Genomic DNA, 14,432 nt, shown 5'->3' on the forward strand with positions numbered 1-14,432 from the left:
ATACACTGCTTTATTGAAAATCAAGTGTTAGCCTTGTAGTAGCATGGTCTTCAATAGTGCATTCACTTTGGAAATAATGTTTGTTTCAGTGCCACATCAAAATCTGTGCTGCATATGGTTCCATGAAGGATATTTCTGTGTACAGTGTCTTGGCTCTGTCGCCATCCCAGATTTACATAGTTGGACGATCCACAAAGAAATACCAGGCACAGTGCCAAGTAAGTAACTCAATCCATTCAATCAGAAAGTCCTAGGGAAGACAAGGAAATGTATGCAAGTGAATGCATGTACAAACTCAAAGCAGCAACAGTATTTCAAAGAAAGGCAGTTTGGGTTACAAATGAGGCATTTTCTGGGTGAATAGTAAAGAGAATCAAGTGGTTGCATGTTGTATATACAAGTGCATGCATTGCATATTTTTGAACGACAAAATAGAGTGGGTCACTTGAAAGAAACGTGAGGCGAGAAGAGTAGTAGTACTCAGTAGATGCCTAACTGGGATGACAGTGATCAAAGCTTAACTCTTCATAGCACTCATAGGTCAAGGCAGCAGTAATTTGTCATTCCCTTTATTTTCTTCCTGTTTCAGTTCCTCAGTGAAGGTTATGCAGCCCACTTGGCCTCGCTGGAATTCAATCTCCATTCACGACCCAAAAAGAACAACTCTCGGATGATCTTGAGAAAAGGCAGCTTTGGCCTCCACTCGCAACCTGAATTTTTGCGCAAGAGAAACCACCTCCGCAGGACTATGTCTGTGCAGCAACCTGACCCGCCTTCTGCAAACCCCAAGCCAGAGCGTGCTCAGAGCCAGCCTGAATCAGACAAAGATCATGACAGGCATTTGCCTTCCATTGCTTGGGTTCGAGGTGGAGTTCACAAATTTGAATCTATTCCCTAGGAGGATTGGGAATATAGATCTTGGGTGCACCCCATTAATCTTGTAGGCATGCCTCAAAGATAGTATTTAGGCAGCTCCAAACTTAGAGAAGTAGACAGGAATTTGTACTTTGGAGTCTTCCCTGTTCTGAAATCTGCCTTCTTACACCAAGTGGGGCACTTCCAGTATCTTCCTCTTATCATGTTTATTGGGGAAGTTTAAAAAAATCTAGAACTATCACAAGTTTATCATCAAAGCAACAGGTTATTTTTTTTTTTTTTAACAGATATAATATGTGCAATAAGAGTAAAAGATACTGATTTTACTCAGAAGGATTGTGGTATCAGCTAATTAGCTGCACCCAAAATAGTATAAAGGGTAGGCCCAGAGGGTTACAGAGAATGTTTACACTTTAAACATTAAGTAGTCATGACTGTTTCCACTTCACTTTTCAATAAAAGCGATAAAGGGAAGCAGCAGTGGGAGCTGGAGTGGGGTGGTTAGGACTTGTACAACAAGATGCTTTCTGGGTGCCTTAAACCCAAGGTTTCCTTTCAGCCTACAGTGTTGGTAAACAGACTCCAACCTGGGCACTCATATTTGTGTGAGGTGCTGGACAAATAAACGAGAGAACTTCACTTGTGAACCAAACATAAAAACTTCATGCTAAAAATAAATGTGTCTGCCACAGTTTGAACACAGTTCGTGTTGTAAACAAAGTAGTGTGCAACTGTACAAAGATCACATTGTTTGTGGAACTTGGTAACTGTGCAGAAATGTGTGGACTACTCCAAAGATGATGGCTCTGATGATCTCAGTCCGAGAGTCAGATCCTGAGGGCAAGTTAAAAGGAACTGTTTTACTAAGGGATCTGCAAACTTCAGAGGAATTACTTTTTTAATTATTCTAACTAGAATCTTTACACTGGAGGGGAAAAAAAAGGAAGTAAATTGATAAATTGTTTACCTTCTCATGCTTCACAGCAACCAGCTGTATTAAGACAATCTGTAGCATTCAGAATTATAGAATTTGAAGTTCAAAGAGTGGACATGTGAAAAAGCAGGTGCCAAACAGACATTTTTCTACTGATTTAAATATTTCTCTGATCGGTCAATGGACTTACTAGAAGTAAAATGTGTAACATTTTCCCTAAGTAGTAATGTTTCCAAGGCATTATAGTTACTTTAACATTGTAGCAGTTTGCAGATTCTTCATGCAGATACTTCCATGGGAATTCATTAAGAGAACTTCAATGACAGAATTGATGCATGCTTTAAAACCTGCAATGAAGTTACAAGTGCGCGTTAGAAAAACCTCTTTTTTTTAGCAGTAAAAGCATAGTATTGACACTGAGAAAACTTGAAGTCACAAGGTTTGTTGTTTGTTTTTTATTTCAGGGAATTGTGGTGGAGAGGTTGTTGTGCTTCTCCATCACCCTTTCAGGTTTTGCTAGACCAGAAAGTCTCTCACCAAGTTCGTTAATGATTTTGAAAGTTAACATATAAAACAAGAAATGTAATGGAAAACTATTAAGACAGCACAGAAGTAAAGTAAGTCTATACTCCCTGTTAAACCTGAAGTTCCAAAAGTGGGCTTTTGGAAGGGCATAGGAGTGTGGCTTTAGCCTTAAGAGGTAAAAAAATAGCTTATAAGTGGAGATCTTTGATTTACATTTTCAGGCATTACTTGGCAAGGTTGTCAGTTACCTATTTCAAACTTCCTGAAATACCTCTGGCACATCAGTAGTTGGTTTTGGGGTTTTTTTTTCCTCTAATGCTTCCTTTAAGGGAAGGGGTAACCTCTACTGAAGATTAAGGACGGATAGTAAAAGGTTTGATAGAAAACACTCTTTGGGAGCAGATAAGTACATTACAAGGGGCTAGGGTTTTGTGCTTTGTTGCTACAAAAGCTAAATGAAAGATAGTTTGCAGGCTGCATTGAAGCAGCCTTTACAAATGCTTTCCCAGTACTATCATGGTTCTTGAACCCATGATATTGAAGGAATTATTCCATGTTCTCTCTCAACCCACTACATGTATTAATTCTAATATGCGAATGGAAGGCTTGTGAGAGAGGAACTTACTAGGAAAATTTTAAGTTTGCTGAGGGGTCTAAAGTATTGACTGATCAAAAAGTTCTTTTTAAGCATTGGGTGTTGTGTAGAATGTCTCCTGACAGTAATTGCTATTCCTGTTCAAAGCTACTGTTGCTTTAGCCATCTACCTCTATCACCCAAGAGACTTGAAAACCTATTTTTTTTTGTTATAAATTGCTGTAGTAGAAAGATCTACTTCCTTTCAAAAGAGGGATCTGTGTGTAATTCTGTGACTGTGTTGAAGGAAATAGTGTCTGAGTACAAAGTTAGAAAAATCTCCTAGATTATAAAGGGCTGTCTTTTACTCTTGGAGACATAATGTCATTTTACAGGGTTCCATGTCATGAAGACTGATTTTGTGTATTTCTGTTAATAGCCAGGTCACCTTTACAGTAGTCACTGTGCTGGCTTCCCTTAAGAATATTAGGAGATAGTAGCAGTAAAACAATGTGTGTGTGTGTGTGTGTGTGTGTGTGTGTGTGTGTGTGTGCGCGTGTGTGTGTGTGCGTGTGCGTGTGTGCACATGCACGTGTATGTGTATGATTTAGTGTAGTAGCAAGTCCAAAGTTTCTACAAATGGTATTAAATTAAAGCTGAAAATATTGTCCCTAACTTTGTTTTACAATATATGAGAGCTTATATAGCATTTGCATAATTCCAGCACTGCTGGCTGCTCATGGCTAGAATGGCTGTGCATTTTGGCAAAATAGTGATACAGGCATTTTAGCTACACACTTTGTCCACATGAAACTGCATCCAGTCATTCAGAGGCATTCAGCTTGCAGTTGGATTTCAGTTCTACTTGTGTTTTCATGGAAGATCAGTCCTCTAGGCAGGCCATTTGCTGAGGGTAAGTTTGATCCTAGAGTCATCTTGATTGCAAGTTCTCATTGCTGCAGTTTCTATGCAGTCAGCACTTACTTAAACTATACAAACTATGAAGGTGTTTTAACATGCACAGAAGGGAAAGGGACAGAGAAGTCAGGTGAGTGTGCCCACAGAACATACATTAGACTCCTAAGTTGTTTCAGCACCATCAGTTTAGTGCCTCCAGTGTGTAACAGAAAAGCACATTCTTTTAATGTGCTGAATGGAGGAAGCATAAATAAAATTGTAAAACACAAAATTGTTAGTCCAGGGGGTGCTAAGGCTACAGTTCAAGTAAGCTACAACTGGAAGCATTTACTTCTTTATCCAGTTGATATGGATTCATTTTAAATTACTGTAAAAAAATGGCTGTGATTAATAACAGTGGTAGAGTTATTTGAGATATTGTGAAAAGACACTTTCACAACTGTGGTGTTTTGGTTTTGTCTCTGTGTATGTGTGTATAGCTACTGGAAGACACTTAAGTTTTGGTTCTGCTTTCACAGCAAATTTGTAACCAATATACATTAAAAAAAAGAACAAAACCAACTCAAGCACAGCAACAGCTGTCTGTTTAATTTTGTTGTCTAGCTAGGTAGGTTTGGAACAAGATATCATTGTATAGGTTGCAAAATTCAATAGTGATGTTAATCCAAATCTGCTTATTTTGAATAACTATAACATTTTTGTTTGCATACAGTAATGCTCTTGGAATAGATTTTTGTGTGACCAAAGTATTTCTGTTTAGTTTTGTGGCATGGTTTGTATCTATTCAGCATAAAATTCTGTTAGGTGTAAAAACAACAAAGTACTGGTAATTCTTATTCATTGGGGTTCCATGAGAACTGTCATATTTATTTGTTTACATTAGTCTTAGTTTATACAGATTACTTTCCTTTTTCCTCTAGTACCTAGGGAAGTCACTTCCAAACAGCCAAAACTTTCACTTGTTATGTAGAAGTGGAACTACCAGTGAACTAGAGAAAAAAAATTACACGCCCTGATCTATGAAGGCGAATGACATTTCTTTCAGAAGCTCCACTATTCTGCAAAGTAGCCTTTGTTTGTCATTACTAGTGAGCAAGTTGTCCTGTGTATACATTGCAGTCTTTCTTTAGCCAGGACACATATATGCATTTAACAAATCCTTAATATTTAGATCTATAGTATCATAATGTCTTTCATGGAATAAATTTAGAAAGGTAAAAATATTTTTTCCCTTCTTTCTATATAATTTTCTGTTTTAAATTTGCTAAAAGGTTTTGGGTTTTTTTAATAAGCATTTAAAATAATACCTAAAACCGGTAGGTATTTTTACACTTTAAAATTTGTAGGCCAAACAGTTGTTACTGAATAAGTAGGGTTTTCCCCAGGTTTTTTTCCCCTCTTGCCATCTAGGCTGCAGAAAAGTGAGTATATTGTCACAGGACTCGATGAATGAAGCATGGACATCTATTTGCTAAACTCATTGGCTTGATAATAGAAAGATGAGGATTATGCACCAAAATTTCATAATTTTTCTGGTTAGAGATTGACATGTGGTATCTGAACTCAGGATCTCTGCACTGACTTGTTCATGTCAGGCATGCAGGGGAGAAAGCAGCACTTTCATCCTAGTCTGGAGCTAGTAGAGCATAGAATTCCTATAAGCACAAAACTTTCCAGCCTACCTTTTCAGCTTCTCTAAGAGCAATGATTCCTCATGGTCTGTTCAGAGCTTAAGTAGAAATTGTGGGTTTGTCAAGGTAATTAAGAATTCCATGATGTTTAGTCACTCAAGGTGACTGACTATACATTCCTACAGATGAGCCTAACTTCAGAACCCCCCTAAAAAATGGAAGTAGAAACACATTTTTCTGGATTAAAAGATCTGTTTTTCAGAAATATGGCCTGGAACAGTTAGAATCCATGGGCTCTGGAATTGAAGTAATGTGTTGGCTCTTTCATTCATTTTAGGTCAAGCCCAAGAGACAGGGATTATTACTGTTTACTTGTAATTACTTGTAATTTACTTGTATTAATCTCAGTAACCTGTCCTTGAAACTGAATGGAATTTTGGGGGGTTGGGGAAGATAAATTTGACAGATGATTTGTCTTTTGTACGGATGTATAGAACCTAGAAGGGGGGAAAAGAGAGAGGCAGGTTTACTGTGATGTGCTGGGAGATGGTATACCAGAGATTGCAACACTGAAGCATGATTTACTGATAGCGAGTTTGAAAGGTAGGGTTATTCCTGGATGCCTGGTGTTCAGCCCAGAATGGCAGTTCTCTCACAGAACCCCAAGTCTTATGCATAACTTGTTTTTCTAGTTGTGGGGGAGAATAGGGGCAGTCCCTTTACAACTGATTTCACACAAGGAAACTTGAAATTGTAGGTGTTCTTTCAGTCTATAGTTTTATTAAGTGCTTACTTTTAAATATTGTCAGTGAGAAGGTTCTATCTGGTGACAAATGTTTATATTTCTTATGGCTGCATTGTAAAGATTCAAAAATGTACAATAATGAATTTCTTACTATGAAATAAGGAGTAAGATTTCTACAACTGCTATAGATTTTGATGTGAGCTGGTTTTTAAAATCTTAGCCACTTAAATAAAATCTTCCTTGCCTTTAAACAAACACTGTCACTGATTTTTGTTACCAGTAATTTGATAAATATTAGATCATGATTGTACATGTCCAAGTAACTGGTGGAAACATTATAAGTAAAGGCTGTTTGATCTGTCTGAAGTAATACTTAGATTGGAGGTCAACTTCTGAAAAATTCTAACCCTCCTTCCTTTTCAAAAGTCACAGAAAAAGTAATTTCACTAATGAGACAACATCTTTGTGGAAGCTTTATAGGAGTAGTTTCAGGACATGCAAAGAATAACTTGGAGATACTATACTTTTCTGTACCTTATATAGAAAAGTTGTTAAAAAAATCCTAAAAAACAGCCCACAAAACACACACAAACACTACATCAAGAAATAACATAAGCTAAGTTCTTCGTCATCTGAAACTCTAGAAGTCTTCAGGATGGAAGAGTTGCTTTCATGTATCACATCTTGCAGGAGCTGATCTGGCTCTCTCACTTCAGCCTGCTCCAGGAGTGGGTCACAGCCCAGGAGCAGGATGAGCCCAGGTGTGACTGGAGCACTCCCTCTGTGGCTTTTGGCTGTCAGTCTGTGCTCTGAGGAGACAAGGATGAGAGGGAGGTCTTTTGCATGGGATAACAGAGGATTTATTGCTCTGGGGAATCTTGGGGGCAAAAGACAGAAAATGCCAGCGTGGAACAGCTGAAATAGGGAGGCGGTTCAAAGGGAGGGTACAAAGCATCAGCTAATCAGAGATATCCTGGGGAGGGTAAAAGGCAGGTTCACAAAATCATCATCCAATGAGGGAGGGAGGGGGGAAAGTTGGGTCACATGGACTAATCAAGTGTTGAAGTTTAGGGGATTTCTGAAGAGGAATTCCAAGCATGCAGTGGGCTTAAGACAGATCGACAGGAGACTCAGGGTAGATTGACAACATGGGGTGGGAGGGTCTCATTTGGACCAAACCATCAACTTAGGTAATAATAGAACATACCATTAACAAGAAACACACTGCAACATTCATGTTTCCAGGCCTCGGTAACTGTTTCAATGTTTTAAAATGGTTTAATTTGACAAGAAAAAAAAAAAAATAAAAATTGTGAGCTATTTAAAATCAATACTTACATATACATCATAATTTAATGCTTTTCATATTTATATCTGATACCATTAAAATTTTAGTAACACTGGAACTACTAGGTCACATACATATCCTAAATTTATCAAGTAGAGCAAATTCCCAAATCAGTCTTGCATTTGAAGGTTCATTTTAGAGTGAACATAATTGGAGAAGCCTGCATAAAGCTTACCATGGAAAACAGCCCTGGTGGTTAATTCTACTTGAGAAATCTTTACTTTAGTTTGAAAGACTTAACTTCATTATACTGAATGACCTACCAAAAAAGGCTTGTCAAATGAATGTTATATATTTTTTTAGAGTAATTAGAAGCAAAATACAGGTATCAAATGCTAAGTATACATAATCAAAATACTTTAACTATGATACTAATTAATAACAGTAAGTTTCAAGCGTAGTAACAACTTGTATTTGTTTTGTATTATTTTTTGTACATTTGTAATTGTAATACCAAATTGTAGTAACAAATTTTCATGTATAACTAAAAGACAGATACAGCACAAAAGCAATGTTTAATTCAACTCCCAAGATGCTATCTAAAGCAGCAATAAGAAATAACAAAGTTGCTCTGATTTGTCTGGAACCAAACTACCTAAGATAGGATTAGTTAGGCTAATCCTTAAATCCATGAAGTAAGAGTCCTAATATGGCTCTGTTCTTGAGGCATGAGTGACTCCACAGAAGCCTGATGCTTTGGAATGACAGTTTTGCTTAGAACTCAAAGAAGCCACTAGTGTTTTATTAACTTCCAGCTAACATGATGAATAACTTCTAGTTTGCCAATAGCAACAAAAAAACCCAAAATAACAAGTTAGGCTTTCAAAATAATAGGCCAATCTTTTTAACATGGAAAGTATTTGTGCTAAATCTCATGGCTGCTGGATACCAGTTTAAACACTGCTCTTACCTAGAATTACCCTTCATAAATCTATCATAAGCCCTTGCTTTCGCCATTCTTTCTGGCCAGTTCAGCATCAGTTTCTAGGTTCTTAACTGTCTCATGAAAGTCACTTTCAGGGTGGTTCCCTCATCTCAGTGGGAGATGATGCACTGTGGTTGGTACCATTTTGATTCACTCTTTACTTGAAAAGAGAAAGCAAGGGAAGTCCTGAGCTGCTTCATAAAAAAAAAAAAAAGGGTAACAGCTCATTAAGTGTATATAGAGTGCAGCCTTTCAGGTGCTATACAGACATCTCCTTCATACGTGCTCAAATTTGGAAACATGAAAAAATAGTTACAGCCATCTCTGTCTAGGTACCAAGCACTTGACGGAGCTTCTTTGCTTGCCTTCTGATAGCTTGAGATGGTTTCAGGGATTGATGTACAGACTGTGAGTTTTGTGCCATTAGATAGTAGTAGTTTGATATTGCTTGTTTCCTGCAGAAAAACAACAGGACTACCATTAGCAGCATGAAGTAGAGTTAATTAACTGATTGTCACACCAATTGCTGGAAAACAGGTGGGGGAAAGGAAGAGATCTGGTATACTCACTGTGTAACTGTTCTAAACACTAGCAGGAAAATATTTTGTTATCTTCAGTGAACAAAAATGGCAGTACATGAATTAAATACTGCAATATTTTAACTAGCAACAGAAGCATTTCCTGTGATATAATCTAATTCATTAAAATCCAAACATTAGAACAATACGTGGAACTAGAAACAATCACTTAAAATCAAGGTTTGTTTCATCATGAAAAAAAATGAAAAGAGAGCACTAACATCAAAATTCATGGCAATTGGATACCAGTACAGTCTCATGCAAGACTAAAGGCACCTTCAAAAAAGTTCATTTCACAATTATTCCAGTAGGCAACTAGGCAGTAACAGAGCACATTGTATGCATCAACACATGCAGGAGTACTGGACCAAGTTGGGGAAGCAGTACAGATCACTGCTGAAAACATCAGTCCAGCATTTCAAACTGCTCTCATTTTTCTTGAAAAGTTACAGCAAAGTGCCTTGCGCATCTCTTCGTTGCTAAAATAGAACACAGTATTCAGGATGTACATTTCCCTTTAATAAAAAGATTACTTCCAATATAATGGGTGAAGATATTTATGTCACATCCATTTGGGTACAATTGCTGTGTTTAAAAATGCCACCAATACAGTTATGAGCTACTGTTAATTGTGATAGCATGAACTCAACTACTATGAAAATACAAAGGATGGAAAAGAAGGGCTGTAAAATCAGACAGCTCAGGATAATGGTTCTCTCATGCTTTGTGATCATTAGTAGCCAATGAGAACTGAACTTGAGTGACAAAAACATTAGGCATTTTTTGGTCTGGGGTGAGAAAAGCTGATGTTTGCATAGGAAGTTCATTGTGAACCCAACAAGGACTCCCTAATCCACAATTTAGAAGTGAAGTTTTACAACTGCACAAGGACCTGCTGTAACAGAGACAGCCAGGGCAAATATGAAGGAGGAACCCTGTGGTTCTACATAATACTGCCTTAAAGCAGCATGAGATAATAAGCCTCTCTCTCTTAACAGCAGGTTTTCTCCCCACAGATGGATGCAGGCACAGACAAGGTAAGTGAACAACTACTTTACCTGGCTGCTACTATCTTCAATTACGAATGAGAGGAGCTGTCATATCACTAGTGGATAGGAGAATATTTGGAGTGAGATTTAGTGAACTTTCAATGAATATGATAAAATTAACTTGATACAAGCTTTGACTTACAGTTATCTAGATATTGTCCCATTGGTACAAATTTTTGCAATTATCTGGGATGTTAAGCTCTTACCTCTTTGTAGGTAAAGCACTTGATGCGAAACTCCCTCTAGAGAATTTGAGGTGCTTGCCATTTAGTTACTGAATCCTTGACATCATTCAGTAACTTAACTTATCATCATTCAATCTTCTAAGAGATTCAGAAGTTTAGGGAATAATCCTGTGACAAGATTTCTGATTTAATTTTTATTTTCTTAATATGGCTAATTCAGAATGACATAACCTTCACAAATACAGCAGCCTACGCCCTTGTGGATTAACCAAGGTGTTTTATGAGGCTTCTTCATCTGAGTACCATGGATTGTTTGTTAACAAAACGCTACCTAATAAAAGGATTTTTTTAATAGATGTGCAGACATCAGTAACTGTGTCAGCACACTGGAATTTTCCCCCCTCCTTCCCCAGCCTGGATTGGCACCTCTTTTAGACAAGAGTCAGGGAGGTACCGTTCTCACACAAGGTCAAAAGTAGGCTCTTTCTGCTAAAAATCGGACTTCCACAGCAAGGAAACTAAAGACAAGGAGAGCATTTGACAGATTTTAGAAGCTGCAAATCCAATGGCAGGTTTAATCTTCCGTGGTATCTTGAAGAAAAAAACGGATATACTACATTACACCTGAAAAAGTTCTGCAACTATTCCTCATCCTGAGTTACAGGGACTACTTAGCCTGCAATTGGCTATATTCAGGTGGCAGGTAACCTGTACCAAGAGTTGAGGCACGCTTAGCAGTATTTACCTCTCCTCTTTCACAATGGCATCATCAAATGCTTGGGAGATACGCTTCAACTGGCAAATCCCTGATGAGACCAGTTCCAACTCGCAATCAAACTCTCTGCAAATAGAATGGTGGTTGCTGAAGATCAAACAGGACAGGGCTGACTAGGTAACACTATTCAGTCCTCCATCCCTGCAGTACCACTCATTACCTCTAGACTTCATCTAGAGGACTTTAGGGCAGTGTCAATTATGCTCTTAATTCCATTGGCCAACTGCTTCACATCTCCATTCATCCCCCAAACAGCTCTCTTCCAACTCAGCCACAGGGTTCAGATTCACAAGGCTTGGATTCAACTTCTACCTTTAACCTTTCTTGTGACTTTGACCAAAAGAAATACCTATGTGCATATTATGAAGTATTTCCCTAGCTCACAACCCTTGATCTAATTTTTGTTTGCTGTTTGAGGCAGGAATCTCTCTATAAAGAACTCAGCATAAGCAGAGCTATTCCTAGTATCTTTGGAATACAAATAGCAGCTTTGGAAAAGTTACCATTAACTTGGAGCAAGATACATACAGCACATTTTCCTTCGCCCAAAAAGCACCAGCTAAGAACCTAGGTATGTCTCTAGGAAAAAATTACTTTCTATGTTTCAGCTTTATGCAGAGCTCAGTCCCTGTCTATACAGGGAGCTGGAACTATTTTAACTATTCAAGCAGCACATACCTACACACCTTCAGGGGAATAGGACAGAAAACATCATACTTTGCCTTTCACTTTACCAGATAACCTAATCAGAAAAGAAAAAAAAAATAAAATAAAAAAAAGGTTTAGAAAAGAATGTGATTTACATCTTTCTGCTGGAAGGAGCAGGTGATGAATAAGGGCTCTTCAGTGCTGCTGCTCTTCTGGATCTCCGGAGAGAGACAGCATTTTTACCAAGCCAGGATGAGAAATCCCTCCATTCTCTATGTTCTGGTGCCCTTGTTGGTCCAAGCAAGGCCTTTTTGCCAGAACTTGGAGTGCCTTTAGAACTGGTTGCTGGAGTAATGCTCTTATAGCAAGGTGTTTGAGGTGTAGCACTTCTTTTTGTGGTAGAACTTGTCGCACAGCTTCTGCTGATGGATTCAGCTGGAAAGGTCACCACTGAGCATACTGGGCTTTGGCAAGTCTTCTGTATTTTCTGAAAGAAGCATTAGACATGTAAGGCTAAATTAACTCAAGTAACCTCAAGTTTGGAACCAGGAAGACTAGGAATATTTGGACTGAATTCCTAGCTTCCATTCTCATATCAGGTTTCAACTAACATAAATGCATCTTAACCTCTGTACTCATTTGCACTGTAGAAGTCGCTTGCTTCCCTTGGTACTGATGAAGGACCTCAGAGCAGGCATTGGAACAAAGCTCCTGCTGCTCTTATGCTGGAAAATGTCAGCTCCCCAACACAGACCTTATGTATTTAAAAATCTTATGTCTCCCAAGAAGGGAAATGCAAGCTTAAATCTGCTACCTTGTAGCAGGTTTTGTCAGTCTAAATTTAGATTAACTGTAATGAAAAACATGGTAGTAAATAGTATGGGCACAGGAGAATAAATAAAAGAAAAAAATTCAATATGCTACATATTTCTCTGTAAGAAATTTTTGCAAGCAATGGCAATCTCTACCCAACTTCCTTCGTGTGAAGGCTGCCCTGCCATATATGATTAAATACAGTAGGGGATACAGTAGGGGAAAAGCTCTTATTTCATAATAAAATAAAATAAAATGCTTTCACCTTCCTCTGTTCTGCCAGATCCATAATTTGCCTGTCTATACTTTAAGAAAAAATATTAAAGATTTTAAAAGTTGTGCAAGTGTATGGGAATGGACTCTCTAGAATACAGCACAGAGTACAGAATTCACAAATCTTAGTACTGGAATTGAAGCAAAAACTAAACTCTATCTATGTTCCAGTGCAAAGGCTAAATACCTGGGACACTGTTCCAAAAGCATATTTTGCTGTTCTTTTAATTGTCTGAAGAGTTTGGCACCTCTGTCTTCGTTCTGGACTTCCCCTAGTTGGGGTTTTATGAAAACGCAGCTCTACTCGCTTTAATGGTGCCCGTTTTCTTAAAGACATGCGAATGGTATTGAGAGAACTCAGAAAGGCCCTTCTCTTGAATTTGTCAGGCATAGGGCTCTCATTCTCACTAAGGTCAGCTAAGAGCTGGTGTTTCTGCCACACCACTGTTGCTTTGACATTCCGGAGCACAGATGCCATCTGGTTCCAGTTCTTGGTCAACTTTATTTCTAAAACAAAATGAGAGCAAAGCTTAGACAGAACAAGGTACAAAGCAGAGGAAAAAAAAGAGAAATGGAAACTATTACACGATATATTTGGTTACATTTGCCTGAAGCAAGAAAAACAGAGCTGAGCAGATTTTTACTCGGGGTTTTGAAAGAGAACAGGGCTGATTTCTATAGCTATTTAGGTTTGTGCAAGTCCATAAAGAAGGCAATTCCGCTGCAAGGCTCTAGTTCGAGAGTTAGAATGCTCTATGAGTACATTTTTTTTGTTTGTGTCTCAGATCAAAGTCTGCTATCCCAAATTTTTGCCTTCTTTAGTGAAAACAACCTTCCACTGCCAGACAAGTTTACGCAGCTGCTATTGTCTCCTGCTGTGCTTGCTAGCTGAATACTTCTATGTCAGTCATAGTTATCACTGCGGATATATAAATCCTGAAATAGACTTATTTAATAGGTTTAATAGGAATAATAGAATTATTCCTAGCAGAAGACTTTGGCGGGAAGGGCTGAAATTCTAGTTATCTATATGATAATTTAAACATATGCACATTTCTACCTTCAATTCTTGATTTTCACTCGCTAGCAAATATGAGTCAGGTGAAATGACCCGAGAGAGCCGCTGCTGCCCAAACGGGTATTGCACAGGACAGTGCGGTGCTCTATTTCTTCCGGAGGCCACGGGAGTCTGGGGCAGCCCCCGGCAGGGCCCCTGGACACGCTCAGCCCCAGGCCCCGTCCGGAGCCGCTCTTGCCGCAGGAACCTCGTTCTGCTGGCACTGGCCGTGCACTAACAGCCGCGGCAGATCCGCAGTGCCACCACATCGGGCTAACGGGACACGGGGGCACCGGGCAGGCCCAGCCAGTGCCGTTACTGCGCCCACCAGGACGGTAGAAACAAGCGCAAAAAGCGCGACCAAGGCCGGAGGAGACGCGCTCGGGAAAAGCGGGCAGCTCTGATAGCCGCTTAGGGTAGTACTCACCGAGAGCACCGAACGAGACCGGGACCCGATCGGGACCGAGCCGCCGCCGCCTCCCCACAGCAGCTGCTTCGGTCGCCGCCACCGCGTTTGAACACCGCACCGCCCCCTCCGCGGCCCCGGATTGGCGGCGCCGCCGCCGCCCGCCCGCCAC

At 39.2% G+C, this 14,432-nt stretch overlaps 2 protein-coding genes across 9 annotated transcripts in view; one reads left to right on the plus strand and one right to left on the minus strand.

Moving 5' to 3' along the window:
- PITPNM3 (PITPNM family member 3) overlaps positions 1 to 6,454 on the plus strand; it is a 59,537-nt gene extending 53,083 nt beyond the window's left edge. Inside the window, exons 18-19 of one of the 2 annotated variants that reach the window (XM_015646308.3) lie at positions 90 to 218; positions 590 to 1,109. In XM_015646308.3, coding sequence (XP_015501794.1) covers positions 90 to 218; positions 590 to 898 — 438 coding nt within the window. In that variant the 3' untranslated portion in view covers positions 899 to 1,109. Of the gene's footprint in view, positions 1 to 89; positions 219 to 589 lie in introns of both variants that reach the window. The other variant, XM_015646307.3, reaches the window with a different exon arrangement.
- Positions 6,455 to 7,410: 956 nt separating this feature from the next.
- PIMREG (PICALM interacting mitotic regulator) lies at positions 7,411 to 14,363 on the minus strand. 7 transcript variants are annotated; one of them, XR_004499813.1, is made up of 7 exons: positions 14,282 to 14,363; positions 12,985 to 13,304; positions 11,867 to 12,198; positions 11,034 to 11,129; positions 10,310 to 10,456; positions 10,113 to 10,159; positions 8,886 to 8,931 (listed from the first exon to the last, which is right to left on the minus strand). XR_004499813.1 is itself a non-coding variant. In XM_015646326.1 (6 exons), the coding sequence occupies exons 2-5, from the start codon at positions 13,273 to 13,275 to the stop codon at positions 10,129 to 10,131; spliced, it is 750 nt and encodes a 249-aa protein (XP_015501812.1). In that variant the 5' UTR covers positions 13,276 to 13,304; positions 14,282 to 14,363; the 3' UTR covers positions 8,895 to 8,931; positions 10,113 to 10,128. The 7 variants fall into 7 exon arrangements, 5 of the variants coding, with proteins under 5 accessions (XP_033374714.1, XP_033374715.1, XP_015501816.1 ...); XR_004499814.1 differs by lacking the exon at positions 10,113 to 10,159 and having other exon boundaries at positions 8,840 to 8,931; XM_015646326.1 differs by lacking the exon at positions 10,310 to 10,456 and having other exon boundaries at positions 8,895 to 8,931.
- Between the last annotated feature and the right edge of the window lie 69 nt (positions 14,364 to 14,432).

This window comes from Parus major, chromosome 19 (genome assembly GCF_001522545.3).
Source record: "Parus major isolate Abel chromosome 19, Parus_major1.1, whole genome shotgun sequence".
Lineage (NCBI taxonomy): Eukaryota > Metazoa > Chordata > Aves > Passeriformes > Paridae > Parus > Parus major.